The following is a 25,003-nucleotide window of genomic DNA, read 5'->3' as shown; positions in this document are numbered from 1 at the left end:
TATCGGTATGTGTGATTGTGTGATTGTGTGTGATTCTACTTATAGCTGTTAACAATACATCCGCAGCATGTCGAGCTTGCCGTTTGTGCATCTCTACCTTTCTAGTAAGCAGTACACCCCTTAGAAAATATGTCGACAAATAGGGCATGTCGATTTGTTGCTCGTGCTAAACCACCGGTACAAGCATGGGCCGTGGAACTTTTTCTTGCACGTTTTGCAGGACAACTTTGGCAGCTGGCAGGTGTCTTGATGGATAACGCTGTAACATACATAGCACTCCTCAACACCCTCAAACTTCCGATCCAAATTGCGCTTCCACAGCGATAATCCGTCGTTAATAGATCCGTTCTAGAAAGAGGGGGATAATCTAACTTAACACCAAACCGTACAGTACGGACCTTTTTGAACATTACCTGATGCGTCAAAAAGATCGATAGTTGCATCACGACCTGCCGCGACTGCAGCCGACCTCCGATCTGCTTTCCACCTTCCACCGTTACCGCACCGAGCGGAAAGTTGCTAGGTAGTGTAATGTGTAGCTCAATCTTTGCTTCGTCGATCGAATAAACGGCCATCACCTGTCGCAGAGCGGAATGCACCTTGATCTGCATATTATCCTGCCGATCCTTGCGATCGATAAGTGCCTGAAACTCTTCCTGGCACAGCAAACTGGACACCGAGTTGGCCGTTATTTTGCTGACAATCGTTGAATAGCGATGGTTTAATCCGTTGAACCACCGGCGCAAGATGACGGGCAGGTGGCGCAGCGTCTGCGCGTACAGATGACAAGCGTATCGTTCGAGTTTTGTGCTCGGATCTAGTAGGAGGAGATAAAAAGGTTTCCATAATTAAATTCATAGTAGTCATTGTTTAGAAATTGTTGGAGAAAGTTGGGCAGATACGGCTTGTTCTGGAAGCCACCTTTTGGTTTAATCGAAAATGGAAAATTATTGTACCATCCAGCATAAATCCACCTGCTACGAACTATTTCCTCATGCACTTCCCGCATTGGATACAGTTCCATCGCTCGAGGCAGAGCTGCGGAAAGGTGCGAGGGAGCGATTGGCCAGTAAAAAATTAAAAGCGCAACAAAAAAGGTCCGAAAAACGATGCGTTGTGCCTGCTGTTGCCAAATTAGTGTATCCAAGTCCACCTAAATTCCAAAAATGTCAACACAGCGGTAACTTTGTGCTGGATCGGGATGTTTTGAAACCGGAGGATCACATTGATTTTATTGCGCGACCCAAAGAAGTGGTAAGCATTTACTCGTACTTGTACCAAAGTCCAACTCCATTTTTAAATATTACTTTTTCTCACTTGCATAGATACCACAAAAGAGACCATATTACATCAAACACAAACTATCCTCGGCAACGAATCGCATTAAAATATTAGCGCGACCTGGAACGTACCACGTGAAGACCACACTGGAACGGTATTGGACGAAACTAACTGCAAAGCAAAAGCAAAATCTGCAAAACCTTTTGGAACCGAAACCTTTTGTAACGATCATAGAATCGATCGGATATGCCAAACAGCAACGTTCGGATGATGCAATGTGGCGGCGGCATATGGCGAAGCAGGAACGGAAATTACTTCACAAGATCCACTATTGGGAAATTCAAATGCTTAGATCATCCATGGAAAGATTATCAAACATGCTTAGAGATTTCTATCTCTCCCCAGATCCCGTACCGTTAACGGAAGAAGCGGAACGAATTTCACGAGTAGTTCTTCGTTGCATTTGTCGCTTTTTAGACATAACTATTCCCGCTGGAAACAGTGAAGATATCGCAACAAATCACGATGTAATCGACGATTTCTACGTCGAGTTTTCTCAAAAAGTTGGATACTGGGTGTGGAAAATGATGGAACAAACTGGATTAACGTTCGACAAGCAAAAATCTTTCTCGTACGTGCGAAAGTCGGAATCATTCGTTTCGGTCAATTCGAGCGTTTTTGAGCTACCGGTGAGTGAGGAGGAAGTCATTATTGACTCTAAACTGGATCCGCTAAGCATCCTCTCGCTGGAACTTGTATACGACTGTCTGGATGAAGCGGTCCTTAATGTGGAGAAGGGCATAAGTGAACGGCGCAACAGTTTGTGCATAGAAAGTGACGACAAAAATGCAAAGGAGGAAGAAGTCCCAACGCTAGAGTTGGATACAGATAGAGAAAAATCAATTTTTAATGGGGATACTAGTGACGTAGCGAATGCAAATACTGCAACAGACCATAGTGTTCCGAGTGACGAACAAACATTAGAGGACCTGGACGATGATCAAATCAGGGTTATAGAAAATATTCCAAACGATGAGACGGATGAAGAAAATGTGGAGCCGGCATCAGATAAGCAAGAGGAAGAGAAAACACAGCAAACATAGCTGAATCCAACTTACTTTTAATCTGATTCCACTCCAAGTTGGAAAACATCGCCTGCCCGTAAACGGCACAGGAATCCGGATTACGCAGTATTTCTGGTGGCATCAGCTTGAAGAGCACTGGCAGGAGAAGCTGTAAAATGACATAAATTAATAATAAATCCAAACTGAACAGACAGACGTAGCCAACAACTTACTTCTTCAAATTCATAGCGCGCGATCCACGAAGTGTAAATGGATCGCAACTCCGATGACGCTTTGGCACAGATACCGAGAATACAGTCCCACAGCAACAGATACGACAGACAGTGCGATCTTATTTTCTGTTGCTTTTCACACTCTGCTGAAGACTGCGTCGCTTCCACGTCTGCCGGTTTGTAGTGGAAATCGGTTACAAAATCGGCTAGCAAATCGTGATATTCATCCAGCTGGAGTTTGAAGCGCTGCAAAAGGTGCCAATTGTCCTCCGGTTCTTCTCCGGTCTGTTGCTGCTGTTGATCGGTGGATTCGGAACGCTTAAGCAGTTGTTCCTGGTCGCGCCCCACGAGTCCTATCGATAGCGCTTTCAGCATTGCAGTTGCCGCGTACCGGACTCGCTTATTCCAGTGGCGAATGTTTGTGAGCGCAAACGATATCAGATCGTCTAGAGATGTTTTGGAGTCCACTTTATTTGCCTGATTAACGGACGAGGACTTATTAAAGGATTGAAGGGGAAATTGAAAATTTCTATGCTCACCTTAAATACGTGGTTAAAGTCAACTACTTCTACGTACGAGCAGATGCTTTCAATAAAATATTCATCCGATTTTCGTTGACAATCTGCAATCACAATCAAACGTATTGCACAAGTCTCATTATAATATCAACATATTTTAAAAATATTCCTTACCTAACGCATTAACAATTCCAATAAATGCCTTTAGCAGTACCAGATTTACATCCTTAGCGAACACATTGTCCCACTCTTCGATCACATTCGTCAACAGTTCGGTGGAGCGTTTTCTCTCGACGGCAAAGCACTGCATCAATCCACTAAACAATCTAAACAGAGCAGCTATGAAGAGCGATATCTGCGGGTAAACAACATGGGAATCAAATAAAATAATCTCAATGCAAAATATTCAGACGTTAACACTAACAGCCTTACATTGTGAGTTCGATAGTGCAGGAAGCTTTTGGAGACGGAAAGCGTCCACGAACTTAGCGCAATGCGGATGAAATCCCACTTCGGGATGTTCAACTCGGATGGAAAATGGTGCAACACCACCGTTAGCACGTTAGCCACCTCCACATCGAGAAAGATCTTGTTTTCCTCGGCTTGGGCAAGATCACTGAAGAGTATAGTAAGCAATCGTAACTTTAATAAAGCAACCAAGCAAAAATGCAACAGATTTACATACCAACTATAAAGCAACATCTTATTGGTCGTTTGTCTAGTAATGAGCTCGTGCAGTACAATTAAACAATTGCCTATGATTTTCCTATCGTTTGATTCGTTGTAGTTGGTGGAAAAATGGTTCTCTATCAGACAGCGTGCGGACGCAAGCTTAACCATCAGGTCGAAATAGTTTTCGAACAAATTTGGACTGATCGGAAGACACTTGGGTTTCATTTTGGCGCTCAAACACTGCAAAATAACAGAAGCGTATTCGTATGAATTAGTGATGGACAAATTTTGTTTTGATCGGAATCGATTCCCAAGCGATCCAAACATTTCCGGATAGTAGGATCGTTTTCTGACAGAATAGTATCCGGAATCAGAATCGGCTACAAAATCGGCTTAGGAGTTTCAGTTGGTTCCGGAATCGGAATCGGTTTCGACTTTTTAAACGCCTCTAGATATCGGAATCATTTCTTTGAAATGGTTCCGAAACCAGTTCACCAGATCAGAACCGATTCTGAACACGAAATTGGAACCAGGTAGTTCCGATCCCGATGACTCATCGCTAGTATGCTTAGTTGAAGTATTTTTTGCAAATCAAAATAAGCCAACTAACCTGCACGATGTTAATGTACGCCACGAGCTCCTCACTGTTGTAAGCTACGGTTGAAGCGTCCTCGTATAATAAAACGGGTCCATTTTCCCCATCCGCGTACTGATCGATCACTAGCAGCGTGTTCAGACACTTTGCCCACAGCATACCGTGTTGATTCGCCAAGGCAAACAGTTTCTGCTTGATATTCGATGTTTCTTCGGATCTCACGTTTCTAAGCAGCAGCGATAGCTTCTCTTGCACCGCGAGTATTAAACATTCAACAACGGATTCAAGCTAATGAAACAACATACAAAGAGAATTATTTTTTTAATAATTCATCCAACGGGCTAATGCACGCAGATGCTTACCTGTTCCGTGTTGTACAGCACCGTATCTCCAACGGTGGCCAAGTATATCACAGACAGTACCTTCTCGTAGATCAACTCCGACCACGTGTGCAGTATCCACAGCTCTTCATTTTCATCCTCATTGCTCTCGCACACATCCATATCGTCATTGGCAGGCGGTTCATCAACGTCCATTTTTTCAGTATTTTCGCTCTTTGTTGACGTTGGTTTAAGTTTCGCTTTGCATGATAACTTCAACACAATATCCACCGAACAGAGTGCTCGTATCAGTGCATTCTTCATACTTACAACAAACTGCTCCCTGGACAGTGTTGGCGAAGTGTTTAACTTCAGTTGCTTTGTAGTAAGCCGTCCCTGGAGCAGCTCGATATACTCTGCCAAACGCGCAAGCTCTTCCGTTTGGTCGCTTACTTCGGACATTCGATTTTGGAACAGTTGCTTCAACATCACATTGATTTGTTGGTAACGTTTCGGTTTGTCGTGTTTGTTCGACTCGGTGGCACAAGCAATCAGTTTGGCGGTAATTTTTGTTAATTTCTCCAGCAACATCAGTACGTCTGTTCCATCCTCAGCGCCAACCAGCGTGCACAAACGATCGTCAATCGTACTCATGCATCGTGCGACAAGAGTGTCGTCGAGCTCAATGTCTTCCCCGGACAGGGCATCCTGCCAAGCCGTTGTTGCTTCCCACAGTGTATCCTCCGACAGCTCGGCACTAACTACGTTGTGTACGGTAAAATCGAACAGCGTACAAAACAGCGTACGGTGCAGTTCGGTCAGCCTCGAGTCACTACAAATGACGGGCATGATTTGGGCGAGGAAGCTTATACATCCATCGTGCAGATCCTTCTTAGATGCGTCCTGTACTGGGTTTGTGACGGTTTCGATAATTTTCCTACATGTTTCCGGATCGATCAGTATTTCGCCGTTGCTCGCGACGAAGAAACATTTTTGCAGCAGGATCATATTTTCTTTCGTATTACCGTTTGCGACACCAACAGCACATTCTATAATATTGCTGGATACTTCAGGCTGTGCAAGGAACACCTTTATGTTCGGTTCTTGACACAGTGGATGGCTGAGTGCACGGAGGATGATCCAGCTTTGTACGGTTTTGTTCGACATCTGCAAAAAAAAATAAAACGACAAAAATGTTATTAAACAGTTATTACGAATAAAAACATACAACTGAAGAATGCAAAACATACTTCAAGAGCGAAAAAAGCCTATTATCAAAGGATCAATCATAGTTTTTATCAGCTGAGGAAGTTTTAACTAAGTTTTTGATATTTTTTTCTGAATCAATTGTATAAATTTAACGTGTAAATTTAATTTCAAACATAATTTCAAAACGAGAACATTTAACTAAGACCTGAAACTGACTTTAGATGTAGTTTGAATTACCTATACTTCCTTGCTACTGTAAGGAATTTCTTTGGATAATATGCCTTGCAATGCTGACCATACGGAAAAGAGACGTCATATTAGAACGAAATTTAAAAAAAAACACGCTTGTGATGCTGGTTTCGACGATTTTTAAACATATAAACTATTAATAAAAACCAATCATTTGCTGTGTAATAAGAAAAAAATACCCTTGCTCTTACATATATTAATGCTAAGTTAGTCAATATTTATGCGATTCAAACTATTTACTCTTAAAGATAAAACAAACTACAACATATTTTCCCTTCTCCTTTAATTCAAACGCAAAGCGTAAATGCAGCCTAATGCAACCATTGTTTAAACGGCAGCCAAATATACTGCACGACTTGAAGACTCCCTTTGAAAGGTCACTAATGGCAACAGAAATAACACCGAACAGAGACACCCGCTTTAAAAGGGCATCGTTCGCGGCACTTCAAGCAAAACTTTAATCTGCCCGACAAACAATGCGAAACGAAGGTTTCCCTTTTGCGTGGAAAAGAATTGTTATTCTTGAGCACCGTGTCATCGCATGCCACCGATAAAAAGGGATTGCATGTACCGAATGAGACACGGTTTAGCGTGCGAGAGGGGAACTTTAACCTAAACAAACCAGCCATAAATGTGTATGCCTCTGCATTTTGGCGAAAGACATTCCTTGTACAATCGGGAACTCGGGAATGTCAAAGCACAAAACACGCAATGCTAAAAGGTTGATAGATTCTTCTGCAATGCTTTGCCTATGCAATAAATTGTCCAGTTTTGGCGCGACATAAATCGACATGAACCATGTCCCGTGTTGGGAATATAGTAGGTTGATGGATTTTTTTTTTTTATTTGCTTACCTTTATCCATTTGTTCAGCAGCGCTAACCGTTCCTCTGCACTGAGATATTTGTACAGGATCATGATCAGCTCAACGACGTATTCAGACTGCAGCTTGACATCCTGCAACCACCGAGCAAACGTATCGAACAGACACTTGATGTTTTCACTATCGTGAGCCAAAAACACAAACAGTTCCCGACACTGGAAAGCCCGTACAAGATACACCAGCTGCATTGTGTATCCTTCATCGCGATCGACACTGATCTTGGCAATGTACAGCTGACATATTCGATAGACGAGCAACTGCAATTGATTCTCGAACCGATTCGCATGATCACCGGTAGTAAGCGGACAGGACGCACCGTCCACAGCATCCGTGCTTGGATTTTCGACCGCAAATTTCACCCGCTTGTGTGACGTTCGACGTAAGTTCTGTACCAGCTCTATGTGTGAGTCGGTGATACTAGCCGCATTATCCTTGCAGTGGACGCTTTCCTTCACGACCCCATACAAACGCTCCCAGAACGTTTCGAGCAATACGACGTACAGCTGATGGGTGGCACTGTGTTGGCACCAGTGATCGAGCAAGTTGGCCATACTCTGAAACACATACTTTCCTTGGGCAGCTTCACTTGTAATACACCACGCAATCACTCCGATAAGATGTTGATCGAGCAGATTCATGCAGAAATCTTCACGTGCTGCCTCGGGCATGGTTTCATCGCGCAACGCTTGCAATACCACATACTGGAAGGCTTCGTAATATGCCTGCGAAATGGCGGTAACATCCGAACGGCTCGATTGTACTGCCTGCAAACCTTCGTTCATACTTTCGAAGAAAAGATTGTAAAATTTGGCTAACCGTTCTTCGCCGAGTACTTCGCGCGTAAATCCTGAAACCAGTGGAAGCATGTGGGGATAGACGCAGGCAGCATTACCTGCACCGCCACTCTTCAGCAGTTTCCAGAGCTTTGGAAAGACGGCTTTGTCGAAGTTGAGATGGGTGTGCCAGCCCGTCAGATTGGCCTGGATTAGCACAATCGAGCTCCAGACGTGCGTCACGACCGTTGGATCGGTTTCGTCCAGAAATTGGAACACGCTCGTCGTTATCTGTGCTTGGTGCTGTTCCACCAGAAACGGAGCGTACTGCAACAGTGCGGAAATGGCCTCAAACCAAGCAGCTCGAATGGCGGACGTTTTATGCTTGTGATACGTCCAGAATTTAGGACTCTCGAGCAGCTTTGCATTCTTTTCGACTGATTTCTTTAGTGTTTCGGGAGGAATTCGGCCAAGGTAGAGGGCATACCCTCGCAAGCTGGATATCAGTACACGCTGGTACTTGTTTTCACACTCTTCCGGCGTATGTGATCTGAAACGGGAACAATTGAAGGCATCGATTTAACAAAGGCAGGACACCCAATAATCATGTACACTCACTTCGGATTGCTTAACGTGATGGCCGTGTGGACGGTTAGATTTTTCGTGTAGTACTCCAGTATTTCGTTCTCACAAAACACAAACACATCGCTCACCTTGGCAGGAGGGAATGCACTGTTGAACGAATTTAACGCCGCACTAGCGGCAGGCCCATACGTATCGTACTGCGAAGAAATCCAGGCCGGAGCAAGCTGCTTCAAGAAGGGAGCAATTTCCTTCCCGGCTCTGGCCACGATTGCCGCCTGTGCCTGCTGCGTTGCTTCGCGTACCCGGTGCTCGGCATCGGTCGACAGATTGACAAACAGCCGGGGCCAAAAGGGCAGTACCGCCTTCACCACTTCCAGCTCAACCGTGCTCATTAGCTCGGTAAACTCGACCAACGCTTTCTTCTTGGTGGTTGGATCTTTCTTCAGCATCTTGCGCAACACTATCTGCAGCGTATCATCCAGGTTCGGGTCCATCTCGTCGACGCTGTGATTGGCGTCGATTTGTACAAACCCGGGCACAACCGGCATGCTCGTGCTGTCCAGTGCGGCAAACCCGAACAGCGTCGGTACGGATGTACCGAGCAGTTCCGCACTGCGGCCACTGCTCGAAGGCTACCGGGAAGCAACATTCCCAACGGAAAATCGATTAACGCGAATGGTGAAATTGATTCATTGCTGCCATAGCGATAGTGATCCCTACTGCACTGTACACGTCAACCGGGACCAGGGACAAAGCCAGGGAGACGAGCGAGTGCCACTTACCTTGGTGTTACCTTTCGTACGCTTCCCGCCCATTTTGAGGGAGTATTGCAACTTTTATGCAATAGTAAACAGTGCACTATGCGGAGAATGAGAGAGGTTCGGGGGGCAGAACTGACTGCAGCTATATTTATGGCTCCCGTTGGATCACACGATTAATCTTGGCCAACTTGCCACTGAGATATGATTCCAACGCGATACCTGCACACACACACACCTGTCAAACACTACTACGGCGCCGATAGCGGTGCAAACCAAAGCAAAAACACCACCTATTTTTTAACTATTTTCTCAGTCCAATGTCCCAATCGAACAGTATATTATTCCGCAAAGCACCATTAACACTAAATAATTCGTAATTTCGCTAAATTTGCACCTATCTTGCCTGCTTTCGGAGCACGGAACAGCGCTGTTCGACGCTCTGCTAGCTGGCCTCGAGATTTTGTGTCAAATTTTTGACATGTTTTCATTGCGTGCTCGAGGCATCTGTCAAACAATCTGTCACACTGCAGAACCACAAACAAAAAGCACGTTGTTTTCCTTCTCCCTGGTTAGTGTTGCTTGGCTAAACAAAATCTCTCCGAAATGGCAAAATTACTCGCTTATTATAATCTGTGTCCCATTAACAATGTTGACGACTTTCTTGGCTTGTCTCGGGATGTTGATCCTGGCTGTGTTATCAACACGCTTGGTAGAAATATCATACTGGTGGTGAAGGTGAGTTTTACGTCGCTCTGTAACTGGCCGCTTGACCGGTGTTTCTGATTCTTTTTTTTTTTTCAATTTTTAGCTGAGTAATCAGCGACAAATCCGTAGCTGGACCGTACTCGACCGGCTCAGCAGCAAGGTGGTGTACGATTTTCGTTCCGAACGCTACGTGGGTGTTTTCGGTGGGAAATACATACGGTGCTGGAGTCAAGATCAGAACGATATCAACACGGTAAAGAAGGTGAAGCTGTATCGTTCCGTCCTTGATCTGTTCTCACTTGCAAACGGCCAAACACTACTACTTTACGCCGATGGGAGCTGTGAATCGCTCGAGAGTGCACTGGAAACAAGAAAGCAAAACAAAGCGAATGTGAACGATGAAAGAATGGCTGCCGTGAACGTCGATACCAAAACGCACACAATCCGTGACGTGCAAGTACTGGTGCTGGATAATGGAACACCGCTGTTGACGTACTTTGTGCGGAAGGAGGACGACGGTTCGCTCGAGCTCAACTATGCACTGCTCAATCCTTCCGATTTAAAGCTTCAGAAAGGGTTCGAAAAGATAGCATTGCAGAGGATCGGCGATGATATCAAGCTCGCCAGCAGTTGTATCGTGGATGGAAGCGATGGACCTTCACTTCTAACCATTTGTACTTAGCGACAGTTTGCTGGTTATCTTTCTGTTTTACTAAACATATTATTTTTTCTTTCCAGGGTCTGACAGTCGGATCTTCAACCTGCAGCTCTCCCTCGGCCAATCGCCTAAGCGTGAGGAGGGTGTTGGCAATTTTATCGAAATGGTACAAACGCTCAACGTGAAGCAACCACTTTCGATGACCTGCATCGGCAAAGACTACGTTGCGTTCTATGCAAACAACAAAAATCAGGACGGCGCGATTTTGGTCCTTTTCAACGTACAGTTCAAAGTGTTTCAAGCGAAACAATTCTTCAAGGTGTACTTTGTGTCGTCCCGCTTCTGGGTGGTGGAAAGCAACATTCTACTCGCCTTCGGGCAGATGCTTGCGGTGGTGCCGTTTAAAATAAGCAAGAAGCAACTGTCGGACATGATTGGCAGCCAGGCAACGTTCGATCTAACGAACACGGTCGATGACGAAAGCATAAACGAGGAGTGTGAATTTTTGGACACATACTCGTTTAGCGAAAGTTTGACCGAAAAGGCAAAGCAATGTGGTTTGTTTGATGAGAGCAGCAAAAGCGACGAGGAAGATGAGGAAACGATTACAAACGTGCCTGGCTTGAAACGGTTGTACAGTGCTGATGAGTTTGATGAAGCACTTCGTGCGGCTTATCGTCAATCAATGGCAGTGAATGTGATTGAATGTGACTGGCTGCCTGAGGATACGGTGCAGATAAAGCTGTTCAACAATGCAGACTACTCGCTGGGACCGTTAATTTTGAGTGAAAAATTTGAAATCATTCTAGAAGAGCTCGAACGTTGCGGTTACTCAGAGGTGGAAATTACTGACCGAATCGTGCCGGTGCTAGTAGACGGAAAACTTACCGAGGACCTTGCCAAGTGTCTCAAACGATACTCAGTCATCTCGGAACGAACCATCGTTAAAGCGTTAAAGTACGCGTTATCTTTACCCGTGCCAGCGTACGATGAAGAATCTTCGGAACGACCGGAAATCGTTGAAGTTCCAAAAAAACTGGAATCGGAACTACCAAATCAAGACATCATCGTTACAGCACAGGCCAACCATCCGTCGCATCGCGATCTGCTAAATGTGGTACTTTCCTGTAGCTTCAACCGCAAACCGATGACTCAGTACATCCGGAAGGAGCTAGATTTTAGCATCGTTACGGTACTGATGCAACATCTCGAGGATCTACTACTCGATCCGATGGCAACCTTGAGCGAAACGCTCCACAATGGAGATACGTTCGATAGCGATGAGCAGGTGGTTGGATGGATTATGGTGCTGCTCGATTCTCACTACCAGCAGTTTATACTTTCGACGGAAGATACCGTGCGCGAACAGTTGCAGCGGATGCTGGACATTGTCAACAGGCATGTTGGATTGTTGAGAGAGCTGCAAACACTAGCACCATCGCTGCGGCGCATGTTAGAACGTAAAACGAGCAAAACTGCACGTGATCCTAGCCAGTGGTACAACGTGGAAACGATTACACTCTACTAGACGAGAACATTGTCCCAAGTATGTTAGAATAAACCTGCAACCTTCCTTCTTGTGGTGCAGACAAACCGTCAAAAAATCCTTTTCTTGTGGCTTTGAATTGTGTATTTACACGATGGATTTAACCTTGTTTCTATGGCCTAAAAATTCACACTTTAAACATTTCGTTGCGGACATCCTCTTTTGGGAAGCTTATTTTTTCTTCGATTCAACGGCCACCGCTGCCTCGTCCTCGGCGCGTGCCTTCTCGTTGTACTCCTTGTGCCAGTCGAGGTTCATCTTGGCGACCGATTCACCACGCTCCTGTGCCTTCTTGCCGCTGATCACCATCACGATGCATCCTATCGCGGTCGCAATCATCATGTAGTTGGCGATCTTGATTCGCACCTGATTGCGTACACGTTCCATCTTTTCTTGGCTGGGAAGAGTAAATGTAAAATGATAAAGTAGTAATGAAATGGCACATCAACCGCGGCTGGACTTACCTGACAAAGTTAGGAACTTCCTCGATGCTTTTGTAGCGTTTCGCAAACACCAGCATACGCTTCTCCAGCGCATTCGGTGAGTGAGTATGTGTGCTGATGGTCGATCCATTGCCACCTGATCCCGCCGTAGCAGCTTTCGGTTGCTGTGGCTTTTGATCGATCTGAGAACAGAGCGTCCGAGCGGTTGTGCTACGTGATCTTGGCAGCGTCACCGAACGTGTTACACCAGCCGATGTACGTGCAATTTCGCATGCTGTGCGTAAGTAATTCATCCTATGCGTAAAGGGAAAAGAAAGAGAAAGTAGAGGAGAGCAACAGATCAGAAAAACCGGTCCCGGTGTTTGTAGAGAGAGAGACAGAGATTGCTAAAGTTGGAATGCAACATAGATTTTGCACACTTTGTAATACGAATTGATAGGTAGCATAGAATCCAAGTAATTTAGAATGAGATAAATTTATTATTTTTCAACATAAAAAAAAGATAAACATCACTAAAAGCGAGCACAACAAGATTACACAATACAAGCACTTACGCGAAATGAAATTCACAGCGTAATTTAGCGTTATTTTCGATCAAATCTGTCTGTTGCTTGTGAACGGTTTGGCACATGCAGTTTCAGGTACACTTACTTTTAATAAATAATCAGGATTTTCGTCCTGATGCGCTATTTATTGCGGGAGGAAAAATGATATCAAACGCTGGGAATCACTTCCCCCACCAATAAACAATCCGCCACAGCAACAAAAACACCAACAAACAGCTGAGAGCTGTCAGTGTGCTGTACACACTTGCAAAGTTGCTTACAATTGTGATTTTCCTTCCAAATAGGGCACATGATCTTTGTAAACTTATTGCACGATTTGAACACGAAATAGGATATTAAAGAAAATTACTTTTTTTTAATTCCATGATTTTGTTGATATTTTAACAATTCTAAAATAATGACGCTTGAGTTAACACACCGACGCCTCAATAAACGCTTCAGGTAAATTTGACAACTACCACCGGCAATGTGTTTGTTTACTTTTTTCGCTTGCGGTACCCGAATTTAATCGCGCAAAACTGTGAAAAAAGTGTCCAAAACCGTTTTTAAATTAACTTTATTTTCAAACCAAGCTTAACTACAACATCTGCTACTGGTCTGCTGTTCTAGTCTTTAAAAATGGTGGATAAATTAGATACCGACGCTGAACAGCATACGGTGTCCGAATATGGCGTTCTGCAAGGCGACCTCGTGTTTATCCGCAACAACGAAAACCTCATGCAAGCCATCGACCAGATCCAGCAAACACTAGCGAAGGTGAACCGTGAGTACGAGCAATACGCCAACTTTACGTTGGAAGAAAAGATTCGGTTCGATTCGCTATGTGCGTTCTGTGTGAATGCACTATTCTGGATGCACGAGAAACTGCTAGGTCGCCCCAATACGGTCATGGTAAGTGGAAATTCCATGTTGCGCGACCCACATCCGCTAACAAGCCATTATACTCCTTCCCTACAGGATGACATTAAATCGGATCTCGACCGGGTGCGGGAAGCGATGAAACGATTAGAGACGGTACACGACAATCTAACCAAACGTCCCCAACTAGACAAACCTGCTGCTAAAAGGTTCATCCGGGCAGGGCTGTATGATGGGACCGAGAAGCTTACCGATACACCTCCGGTCAAGAAGAAACGGGAGAAGTAATTCGAAGCAGAATGACCCACCTAAGCCTTTGCTGATGAGAAATTGCGTTCATTAGCTACACGTGCAACGGTTTGAATGGTGTATAAATAATAAATTTTACTATTAGGGCTATTCCTGCTGCAGAGATAGTAAATGGGTTGTGTAGCTAATTTCTGCTGAGAAATGTATACTAGTAGGAAGCTTTGTAATATGTATTCTGATCGTAGAATAACCTTACTCTAGAACACAAGACCTCCTTACGTGTGGCTCGTAAACAGTAAATCCACGGAATATGTTACCACTAACTAACGAATGCGTCAGATACCTAAGACTTCCAGTTAAACTAAAACTATCCTCATCTATCATCCAATCATTGTAACCGAAGCGGGTGACCGATGATGGAATGTTACGGTCCAAGTAGATTCGATATATAAATATGTGCGCGTTTTTGGGAGGAAATGACACCCAAAAACGTTTGTACAGAAGGGACGAAATTCACGTTCCATTCGGTTTGAAAATGAATTGTGATAGAAGCGTCCTGTTGGTAACATCATGCAAGAAGGATACGCTCACACAGTAAGCAGTAGCAACGGCAGACTATCAGCAACAATGTCTAATGGCGACGCCTGCGAAATACGACGTGATCCTGTCGCCGGCAGCAGATAAAATAGCGCCCTGGATACAAAAACTTTCCCATCTGTGAGAATGTTTTGCTGCGTGTCATTCAAATCTACCAGATGGTCAGACCAGCGACAGGATACGAGTTGAAGGGAATAAATGTTAAGTAAATGGAACTCACAACACGTTATTAGTACGTTGGATGGTGGAGTTGTATGGGCGGAAGCAGTGGTAATAATACTGAAAGTTAAATAAAGGATAGGAATTATGATTCAAATTATACTAAGTATGGGTATTAGATTTGAAATACTGAAGAGCTAAAGTTGTAAAAGTTTGTAAAATTTATAAAAAAATTAGAGAAAAATATACTTCATTTTTTGTGAAAAATGACGTAGAAAAAACTGTGTTTGGTACAAATTTAAATCACAAACAACAGACAGAAGAATAAAAAAGAGTAATTAAAGTGGACGGATAAAAAAGTTGAAAAGTAAAAAAACAGCGAAAAAGTAAATTGAATTGAAAATCCTAGATAAATAAAAACGAAAATCAAATTTATTTGGAAAAACAAACGATTTTATTTCCCGTATTTTTTTTAGCTGCACTGATACGATTCTGCAGTACTCGTTAGCTACAAATGAACATTCCCGTCTACCACAGCACGCATCGCAACGAATGAATCGCAACCGAACCAACAGTGCGTATTGGTGTGTTGGCATCCGCTTGCTGAATGGTTTGCGCTGAACGCCGGAGAAAATATGCGACTCCATGCAGCAGTAAAAGCCATGCATTATGTAAGGGTTGGAGGCCGCAGGCTTGTGTGCGTGTACGGCTCGGTTTTTTGTGTCTTGCTAACGCCCCTTCTGAAGCACCCGACCGGGACTTGGACGATGATGCTTGGCTACAGTGGATAGTTTCAAGTGCATGGTTTATGGCGGTGCTTTCCATACTATCAAGTCCCATTGCAGCGGCCCAACACATCTCGTTGGTGTCTTCTTCGGGTAATAGACTTTCTTGCTCGACGCACTGTGGCGATCCCAGCCTCGGAACGATACGACGCACCATCAGCATGCTACAAATTGTGTCACGGAATGGGTGTTTGGTTTGGAAGCATGTAACCAAAAAAAAAAAGAAAGACGGATGAGAAGAAGAATGGCACAGATATACTACACCACAATCTCCCCAACACGCGCTGCTAGGTTCCTTCTGGGGGCCACTGGTCTGTGGTCCACACTCGGCCTGTAGCTGACGAAGTGTAACCATTACCAGAATGCAAACCGGTAGTTAGGGTTTTTGATCGTTAATAGATTTTCGGAACAGGCCTTTGTGGGCTGTTCTGGAGCCCGTTTACGCCCGGCACCAGACACGCCACCATATGGCACGTGTACGTGATGTAGTGGGTGTTTGGTTTGTAAATGAAGGATTGAGCAGCAAAAAGTATGGAGTTGAAACGCACCAGGGTAGAATTAATTTGAACTTGAAATAGTGAGAGATATAGCAATGTTAAGGTATTTCGTTTGTTGTAGTTTTTTTGCCATAAATTCTAATTGAATAGAACTAATAGCTGAAATACAGAAAAGAATTTTGTTTTTAAAGGATGATAAAAATGATCAAAATTCATACTAATTTCATACGCCAAAATGTAGGCAATACGCAATACAAAAAGCCTTACAACATTCAGTAAGGCTTTGGAGTTTGTTTTTGGAGAAGTTAACTGCATAACTGTTGCCGATACATCATCGGCAAAGTGGAAAGCCTTTACCGCTATTAGTTCTACCTAAATTTCTTTCTTCTTAAGTGTATCCATTAAAATTGATTGATTTTTTTAAACTCGTTTTCAGAAGATCAACAAGAAAAGAGAATAAAGCGAGGGCATTGCCTGATAAGCAAGTAAAAGAATAAGTTATAATATTTTTTGTTTTTTTTTTTTTGGCATTTCACCAACGATGAAACTGAAGACATTTTTCCAATTTATTTCCTCTTTTTTCCTTAGTCTGCACAAGGTTGAGCATGGTCAGGAGTGCAATACGTTTCCAGAAATACGATCCAGATAGAATCGAACCCTTCACCCATGCCTATATTCGACATCCGGCAAGTTTGAGTCCACCTGATGCAGCCTGATGGAGCCTTAAATCGCCTATCAACTATTTGATTCTTCAGGCTTTGGTCACCGTCAGAATAATTGCTCTATCTGACATCTACGCTAGAACGTAAGAAAATTCATTATGAAAAACTCCAAAGAGCATATTCACTTTTTTGTCATTAAAACAAACCATTCAGTAGCTTAAACTACTTCATAGAGGAACTCCGCAACAAATTTATTCCTTATTCTAATAACTCGTTGTCTGGTCTCGACACCCCTTTTTCCAGTAACAATTAATTAATTGGTGCTTCTTGCTAATGCAATCGTCCATTATTAACTAAGTCACTGCGCAGAAAAAGGTGCACAAGGAAAGCGAACACCGTCCATGCACGTATCAGGCCCATTGTCTTACGGTGGGGATTGTGAACCTCGTTCTCATTACTTCTTTCATTACTCTGCTGCATTTGTGCTCAACGCAAATGGTTATTTCGATCATCAATTTCAATCATTCGTTGTTGCAGTAGTAGCTATAGTAGCTGAGAAGATTGTAACCACAGCAAAACACGTGTTCAGCTGGCAGTACGCATTAGAATCCTTGCTTTGAATGCCGATAACACAAGAAGACGGCGGGGACCAATTCGATTGAAAGTTCTACATTCTAATTAATTTCAGTCTACTGGGGAGTTCACTTTTTCTTGGTTGGTTTTTGGCTTTAATATCTTGCTGGTAACCTGTAGATGGAGTGCGCTGCGCTTTACGTGCTGCTTCTCCAGCATTGACAGCGTACGATAGATTCCCATGTGATTTTAGCATCTTCGTTAATGATCCGTGAGAGTGTGTGACTTCATTCGGGAACATAAAGGAACAGGGGTTATGATAAAAGTTTAACAATATGGTTTTTAAGCGACTTTTCAAACTGTGTCACTCCCGGAAGGGATGATCTTTGACAAACTTAAGTATTGTTTTCGGGAAATTTCCTTCCACACTGTTTGATATCGATCTCGAAGCAATGAATGGGAGTAGTACTACATCCGTATTCGCGCCAACAGCATTCTGGGTGTGCTGACGTGGGGGGAACATGCTTGTCAGGAGAACATTACAACAAGTAACATGTTCGTCAGTCGTAACCTTTTTTTTATGGGTTAGGACCCACCAAAAGAACGAGGCTGTGAATCGGAAAAGTTTATATTAAAAAAGTTCGATACATCTTTAAAACGCTTCCGGGCGTTTTTCGGCTATTTCGAAGCTATCTGATTAATGCTTCAGCGCCTAAATTCATGCACTGCTTTCGAAATAAGCAGAGAATCAAATTAGAAAATTGTTCAAAAAATCTTTTCCATCTGTTGGAATAGCGAAAACAGATCTTCGGTTAGTAACTTACTAATATTGCTTTAAACAAAATAAATAAATGTATCAATCTGTGATTGACATTCTTTCGGAATTGTTTCACAGCCTTTAAGCGCAGCTCAGCCTGTACTCGGTGCGTCAATCAATTTGTGAACCCAAAAACCTTCACCAATCTAGCTCCAGTCTGGTGTTCCGGCAAAAATTCCGACAAAATCATTAACTCAGCGTAAAGTTCAAGCACCATTTTCTACTGTTACATAGTTTTAGTTCTAGAAATTCGCTACGCTGATACCTTCAATGGTTTTTGGATGGTGTCGAGAGGCTTCTTGGCAGCAGACTTTATAATGTGACTCTAACATGCAATACTAGGAAATGTTGTAGGAAAGTGGGTGAAAGTGTTCGCTAGAGATAAAGATAAAGTTAAGGTAGTGTTTCGCGAATTTTACACTCAAATAAACAAACACGATACCGTGGTTGTGTTGAAGCGTACTTGGCATATCATTAGAAACGACCACTTGTCGTATCTATTTGATAGAAAAGTTACCGCATTCTTACAAACAAAGGTTTCTGGAGAATGGAAACGCCTGGTGGTTGTAGTGAATATTTGGGCATTAATTTCATGTAAGTTTTTTTAATGACTTTATTTCCTTCGTAACCTGTCGGTTAGTTTGCCAAACAGGGCCAATTGCCCAACAGGGGAAACAACTCATCCACCCTATATTCTTATTAAGTTTTATAGGTTAGATAACTGAATGCCTGTTAGACACAGCAAGGATAGGAATTTTCTCGGATCGTTTTCAAATACATTTGAATAAAAAGCATATATAGCATAAACATAGCAAAATTCAATTTCAAGCCCTATTTGAAGGTCGTCCTCACTCCGCTCCGACTTGGTGTTTTGGGTTTTTCTTTCTTGTCTCTTCGCTCGTGTTTGTGTTAGCTTCGACCATGTTGGTTCTGAATCTTTCTTGCTAACAACCATTGGAGTGTCGCAAGAAAATGTCCTAAGCCTGCATCTAATTTGCTGTTTTTCCAGGGTGTCCACTATGTCCTTCCTGCTGACTGCTTTTTATTATATGAACTGTCACTGAATCCTCGTGTTTCGATAATCATTCCTCAATACGGAGAAACAGTACAGGTGGGATTTGAAGCTCGGCCCGCTTCTAGTCACACCTAGACGGGAAACTTCCGTCAATTACAAACGACACGTTTGTGAGATCGATGCGATCGTTTAATTCTGCATGCAGAATGTGGAATGCAGAACAGGGCTCTCTTAAAACCATTCTTCTACTTTTCTCACATGCGTTAAGCTTGAATATTGGGTAACAACATTCAAGAACCAGCGTAAAATAGACAACCAATACATTCAGACAAGTCAAAAAGCGAATTGGAAGGCTCCTTAATACAAGTAAGTATAAAAATACTTTTAAAAAAAGGAGAATATATTCTGAATAAGTTCCGTTTGAAGGTTAGTTATCACTTTTAATTCACGTTTTGGTCTCCAAACCAAAAGTTCAAACCTTCCTGACGGAGATGTTCACAATTCACAGAAAGCATTAATTAAACGACGAATTATCAAGGCGAGTACCAGCCTACATTCCTTTTTTTATCATATCTTGCTACGAAGCATGCCCCAAAGCAGTTACTATCCTTAAAACATCTAACAAGATCAACGTATGTCCCTTACACAACTTAACAGGCACTTAACTACTTTGTTAGATCCTTTTTTGGTTGTCGGTTTTTTCTGCAATGGCCTCATAAAACTGTGTAATCTTCCCGTTATCCTTCACTCGTCCAAATTCCGCACAACCTACATTCGACTTTGATCACAATGGAACAATTCATTTTTAGAACTACAATCCCCCCAACAACAGCAAAAAAGGACCCAAAAATACAAACACACACGCATACGATATTTCTGGAATAGGTCGCACCACCTGAATCGGACTCAAGTGCGCAACCCTTTACGGTGTTGGGGGATGGGGGATGGGGTTGTGGTCTTTTTTTGCGTTTCACAAATGCTCCGACTGACCGGTACCATCCATTACACTGCCGCTGATCAAAAACTGAACAATCGTTGAGCAGAGAGACGACATTGCCTGTGGTAACGCGTCCAAGCCGGTTCCATCGTCCGTACATGGGCGACGTTTGGGGGTAGATGGAGTAGATAGTACATCGTTTCCAAATTGCAGCCATAAATAAATCATAAAAGAGGGATTACCATGCTATCGTTCATTAAAATTCACCTACCGCAGAGATAACAAAAGGGGCACCAGGAATAGGAGTACTACGAGTTCCCCAGGACAATGCCGAGCGTGGTGTCAGAATTCATCCGTAGCTTTTTGACTCGCAGAGATAAATGGAACATGCATTGGGAAGGGGGGGGGGGGGGGGGGAGTAGGAGTGATAGTTGAAGGGATGAAGATGGACAGTGGGTTGGGGAGGAGGGATCTGCTTGAACCATGAGCGATGGAGCAGCTAGAAGAAAAATATTTCCCTCGTCAGATTGTTTGTGGTGCTCGGTGTGTGTGTGTGTGCCAAAAACCGTTTTTCCAATAAAATATGTCATAAACCCTATGTCCATCGGGCAATGCACGGACACTGTACGCCTCTCTTCCTTTCGCTCGGTCGTGCTGATGATAGTGAGATGTACCAGGAGTAGTTGACAGTACCGTAGCTCCGAGTTTTTGCGGTACACGGGTCTAGGTTTATCAGACCTTCAAATCTTCATCCTACCGTAATGAACACACGGAGGGAAGGTCAGCGAAGCTTACATCGGGCGCTGTGGCACTAGTCATCAAAATTCATTCTTTTATTCTTCAACCTCCCGCAACATTCCTGGGAAGGTGCAAACATATCAAAACCCCGAAGCGTATCCACGTAGATGGCAGGATGAGCTGGAATTAATTTCATTCCAACCGGTCTGCAAAAGGGAGGAAATATGCAATAGGAGGAGAAATATTCCATGCAGTAATAATGCCCGAACCTACACAGAGTCACACACACACACAATGGTAGCAAACTAAGCCGCAACGCTTTTGCTGTCTGCCACTAGCAAACCAACTGCTCGGGATTGTGCAGATAAATAATTCCTTTGCAGTCCGTTAGTAGATGATACCAGGTACCGGGGGGAGCATTAGAGAATGGCTTTGTAGAAATGCACAAATGTTTCCGACCTTTTTGTTTTCTTTAGCGGGGTTTCCCTGGGAGTTGGGATGCATTTTCGAGTGCAAACTTGGTCGACGAAGCAGTTGTGTTGCCTAAATAATAAAACGCTAGTGTCCGATGGTGTTTAGGATCAATTTTTAAACGCAATTAAAACGTGTCGCAGGCTGTAATTATTCCACAAAGCCGTTGTTGTTATTCTGGGTAAATGTGTTTAGAACGAAAGTGGCTATTACTGGAGGTGGTTTGGTGATAAAATATGGAGTCATAAAAAAGTCACAAAAAATAAAGGAGATGAATTAATACATAAACATTACACTGTTTTCTTTGTTCACTAAAGAGAGAACCAGGAGGAAAACTGAATGAATTTAGTTGCAAAAAAATCATTAAAATCACTTTTAAAAAATTTGGCTTAGTTTTAACTCAACATTTTTTTTAATAAGTTAGTTTGACTTAACATAATTTTGTACAAACGTTAACCTCTCATCGATAAATATTGCTTGATTAGATGGTTCTAAAAGATGAATCCTTTGTTTTGAAATATTTTTTCTTCATTTTATTATTACTGTTAATTTCTTTAGATAGATGTTTGGGTATTTATTTCCTTATAAATTAGTTTGATCTACTTTTCAGTAAAATAATCGTAAATAATTTTATAAAGCTTTTGATTTGCTGTGTTTTTCTCTATAATTTTGTAAGCCTAGTTTTATTTTTATAGTAAGAGGGTATGGTGTCGTGACACAAAAATGAAAAATGTATAGAAACGTGTTCTAAACACTGTCACAAGGTGCAAATTGAGTATCTAGTCGTACCTTAGACACCAGTACGGGTAAATGAGCCTCTGCTTGGCTCATATGTATGGGGAAAAGTAAGGGTGACCGACATGTCCAAAGACATGACTGAAACATGTTCAGTAAAATGGTACTTCTCTAAATTTTCTTGCGGTATATTGTTCATGTATTATGGTTCTGTGACAATTTTTATCTAATTTTATCGATGTTGTTAATGTCTTTTATTTCTGTTTCAGATTCCTTCTTTCTTTTTTTAGTCTCGTCTTGTTGCAAGAATCCATCCATTATTTTCTGTTAGTTTTAACGATTTTTTAATGATTACCATTTGTCTTATCAGCGTTGTAAAATTTTTTTTATAATTTTGACAATATTGACACTAATTTGAATTTTACTAAAATTCGTTAAACTTTCTTATTTAATTAAATAAGCATCATTCCGATAAACATTATCGTATGCCTTCAAGATTCATATTCGGATGAAAAAATGGATGTCCATGTGGTCTTCCATAAAGACCACAAACAATCAAAGAAATATTTTTACAAATCTACAAATTTTGACTGTGGTGAAATCTCTATAAATATCTCGTAATAAAAGCATTCCTCCATTAACCACCTCTCAAACTATAAATACCGATTCCGAGCACTGAAACCTACCAGAATGCTCTTTCAACTCGAGAAACCTTATCAGTTCATCATCTTCCAATTTACCCACAGCCGAGCACTGAACAGCTTTAACTCCCTTGTCCATGCCCACAAGATCTAAACGCCAGCCAGAAAGGTTAGAGCTAATTTCTCGTGCAAGTGATAAACTGGTGCAAATACAAGCACACAGATTGTAGGACGTATTTACATGCCCATTAGCTACAAGTTCTACCTTCAACCGCTGCCAGAAGGATAAACAGAACCAAAAAAAGGAACAATTGCCCATTTAAACATTTGCAAAACTGCTTTACTTATCGGTTTTGATCAGTTTGAGCAGATAAACCCAGTCATATGTAATACGATAAAATGGTGCACGCAGTTTTGCCATTGTTAACCATTTTATTGTGGTTACAAACATCTATTATCTCTCGGCCTCGTTCTGGCCCATCGTTCTCGCTGTACCTCTCGGTGGTTCAAATAACAAAGAGGCTTGCCCGCAATTCCTGCTTTTTCGCCAGCAACAAATGGTTCGAATTAGACGATGGAAAGGGATACACCTCTGGGTTTTCCGGCCTTTCGAAGCCTATTGTTTCATTGCGGTGGAAATGATTCAAAAACCATTTTCCGTGCCCTGTTTCTCCCTTTTTATTTTACCCATGGTCTTAGGCAAACAGGATACGTGTCCGTCCGAACGAGTGTAGTTTTGATTGTAAATATTGAAAATTTATTGCCATACAGGCTCACTGCCGGTTAGCTCTAAAATGGTTACCACCATCGAATTGGATCGAGGTTTTAGAGAGCGAGAGATACACATTGAGGATGGCAGTTGGCACTGGCAGGATAGATGAGTAGCCGTGTAAGGGTGTTATAAATTAAATTATTCCCTGCTTCTAGGTAAGCCGTGCTGGATGCTGTGCAATGCCAGGTCCGAGAGTTTTGGAGTTGTTTCGAGACGAAAGGTTATGTTTTCAAGTGTGGAACTGGAAACGAATGGACAGCAGAGGTTAATAGCTCGTGCAATTGTAATGCTTCCATTGTTGGTTATCATGTTTTTGCTGCAGAAATGACGTTAAATGCTAGCATAAATGATCCCTGATAACGTACTAAAAAACATACCATTTTACATCTCATTTCTCGGAATAGGTCGGGTAGCTATAACTTACCATTTTCAGCTACGAAACTTTAGCTACACAGACAGCATAGTGTCGATGGGATGCTGTGGAAGACGTACTGCCAGAAAACAGATTGCCACAATGGGTTATTAATGCTTCATCATCGCTTGAAGAAGCTGTTGTGCCATTTCTATGGCACAACGGTTTTGTGTAGGTAGAACGTTTGATTTTCCTATCCGCAGCACGGTTCTAAGGCTGGACGGGTTGAGTTGTGTTCGTGTGTGATTAAAACTTGCCCAAATGGGTCATAAAAAGCTTATGCTTATGGTGCGGTTGTGACAGGCACAATTAGAGCTTAAGGAAAGATTTTGGAAGTTGTGTGGAGGGATTTAAATGGCGGTTTTATTGTTTGTGTATTAGTAGAGAGATAGGGAGTGAAAGGGAGATCGAAAGCCGAAGATGGTCAGGAGGAACCGATAATCAAAAAGCTATTACAAAATATCAAACCTTAGAACAATAAAACTCGTTTATGATCTTTGAATGTTGAATCAATTCTAAAGATTTATACTACATTTTAGTCACTAATTTGATTAATTGAGTGAGCTGGTTTTCATGTCATAGGAGGTTGTTTTAATTCGAGGAAGGAAGTACAAGGTTAAATGAATTATTGAGAATTAAGAAAAAAAGGAAGTTTGTTTAAATTAAAAAAGCCACCGGTCTCAGCGTTTCGCATTTTCGTTCAATTAATCCTGTCTCGAACTTCGATATCAGTACATTCAAACCACTGCTTGCCAGAGGCTCTGGCTATGATAGAGCCCATCTCGGAAGCAGAGTATCAGTTGACGGCTACGATCTCGAGTTGATAGAGGAGCTCTGCTCCTAAGGTAGATCGTATCTTTGGGCAATAACGTAAGCAGCAAAATCCCAGTGCACACTGTCCAGAAAATCTTGCCTCATCGTAGTTCTCGATAGGTCGTCCTGGATCATACTAACGGAAGACGCCAATGCACTCGCCTGTGCTTGTGGAGCAGGAAAGTGAGCCACGAGTTAACTGTGCAGTTTGC

General features: G+C 42.6%; 5 protein-coding genes across 5 annotated transcripts in view; 3 read left to right on the top strand and 2 right to left on the bottom strand.

Moving 5' to 3' along the window:
• LOC126561019 (chymotrypsin-2-like) overlaps positions 1-25,003 on the top strand; it is a 260,072-nt gene that overhangs the window by 971 nt on the left and 234,098 nt on the right. The window lies entirely within an intron of this gene.
• On the bottom strand, positions 83-9,200 carry LOC126563499 (E3 ubiquitin-protein ligase listerin). Its single transcript, XM_050220144.1, has 13 exons — positions 9,164-9,200; positions 8,415-9,013; positions 6,996-8,346; positions 4,726-5,850; positions 4,379-4,651; positions 3,782-4,008; positions 3,529-3,712; positions 3,271-3,451; positions 3,118-3,200; positions 2,579-3,055; positions 2,400-2,514; positions 414-817; positions 83-348 (listed from the first exon to the last, which is right to left on the bottom strand). The coding sequence occupies exons 1-13, from the start codon at positions 9,194-9,196 to the stop codon at positions 121-123; spliced, it is 5,280 nt and encodes a 1,759-aa protein (XP_050076101.1). The 5' UTR covers positions 9,197-9,200; the 3' UTR covers positions 83-120.
• LOC126561737 (uncharacterized) lies at positions 9,738-12,033 on the top strand. The gene is made up of 3 exons (XM_050218046.1): positions 9,738-9,877; positions 9,951-10,521; positions 10,586-12,033. The coding sequence occupies exons 1-3, from the start codon at positions 9,746-9,748 to the stop codon at positions 12,031-12,033; spliced, it is 2,151 nt and encodes a 716-aa protein (XP_050074003.1). The 5' UTR covers positions 9,738-9,745.
• Positions 12,216-13,053, bottom strand: LOC126563173 (UPF0389 protein CG9231). Its single transcript, XM_050219797.1, has 3 exons — positions 13,049-13,053; positions 12,516-12,788; positions 12,216-12,448 (listed from the first exon to the last, which is right to left on the bottom strand). The coding sequence occupies exons 2-3, from the start codon at positions 12,785-12,787 to the stop codon at positions 12,223-12,225; spliced, it is 498 nt and encodes a 165-aa protein (XP_050075754.1). The 5' UTR covers position 12,788; positions 13,049-13,053; the 3' UTR covers positions 12,216-12,222.
• Positions 13,679-14,206, top strand: LOC126563210 (uncharacterized). Its single transcript, XM_050219837.1, has 2 exons — positions 13,679-13,951; positions 14,018-14,206. Exons 1-2 carry the CDS (start codon positions 13,679-13,681, stop codon positions 14,204-14,206), a joined length of 462 nt encoding a protein of 153 aa, XP_050075794.1.

Source organism: Anopheles maculipalpis, chromosome 3RL (assembly GCF_943734695.1).
Source record: "Anopheles maculipalpis chromosome 3RL, idAnoMacuDA_375_x, whole genome shotgun sequence".
Lineage (NCBI taxonomy): Eukaryota > Metazoa > Arthropoda > Insecta > Diptera > Culicidae > Anopheles > Anopheles maculipalpis.
The sequence above is the reverse complement of the archived record's forward strand: the minus strand, read 5'-3'. Positions and strand labels throughout refer to the sequence as shown.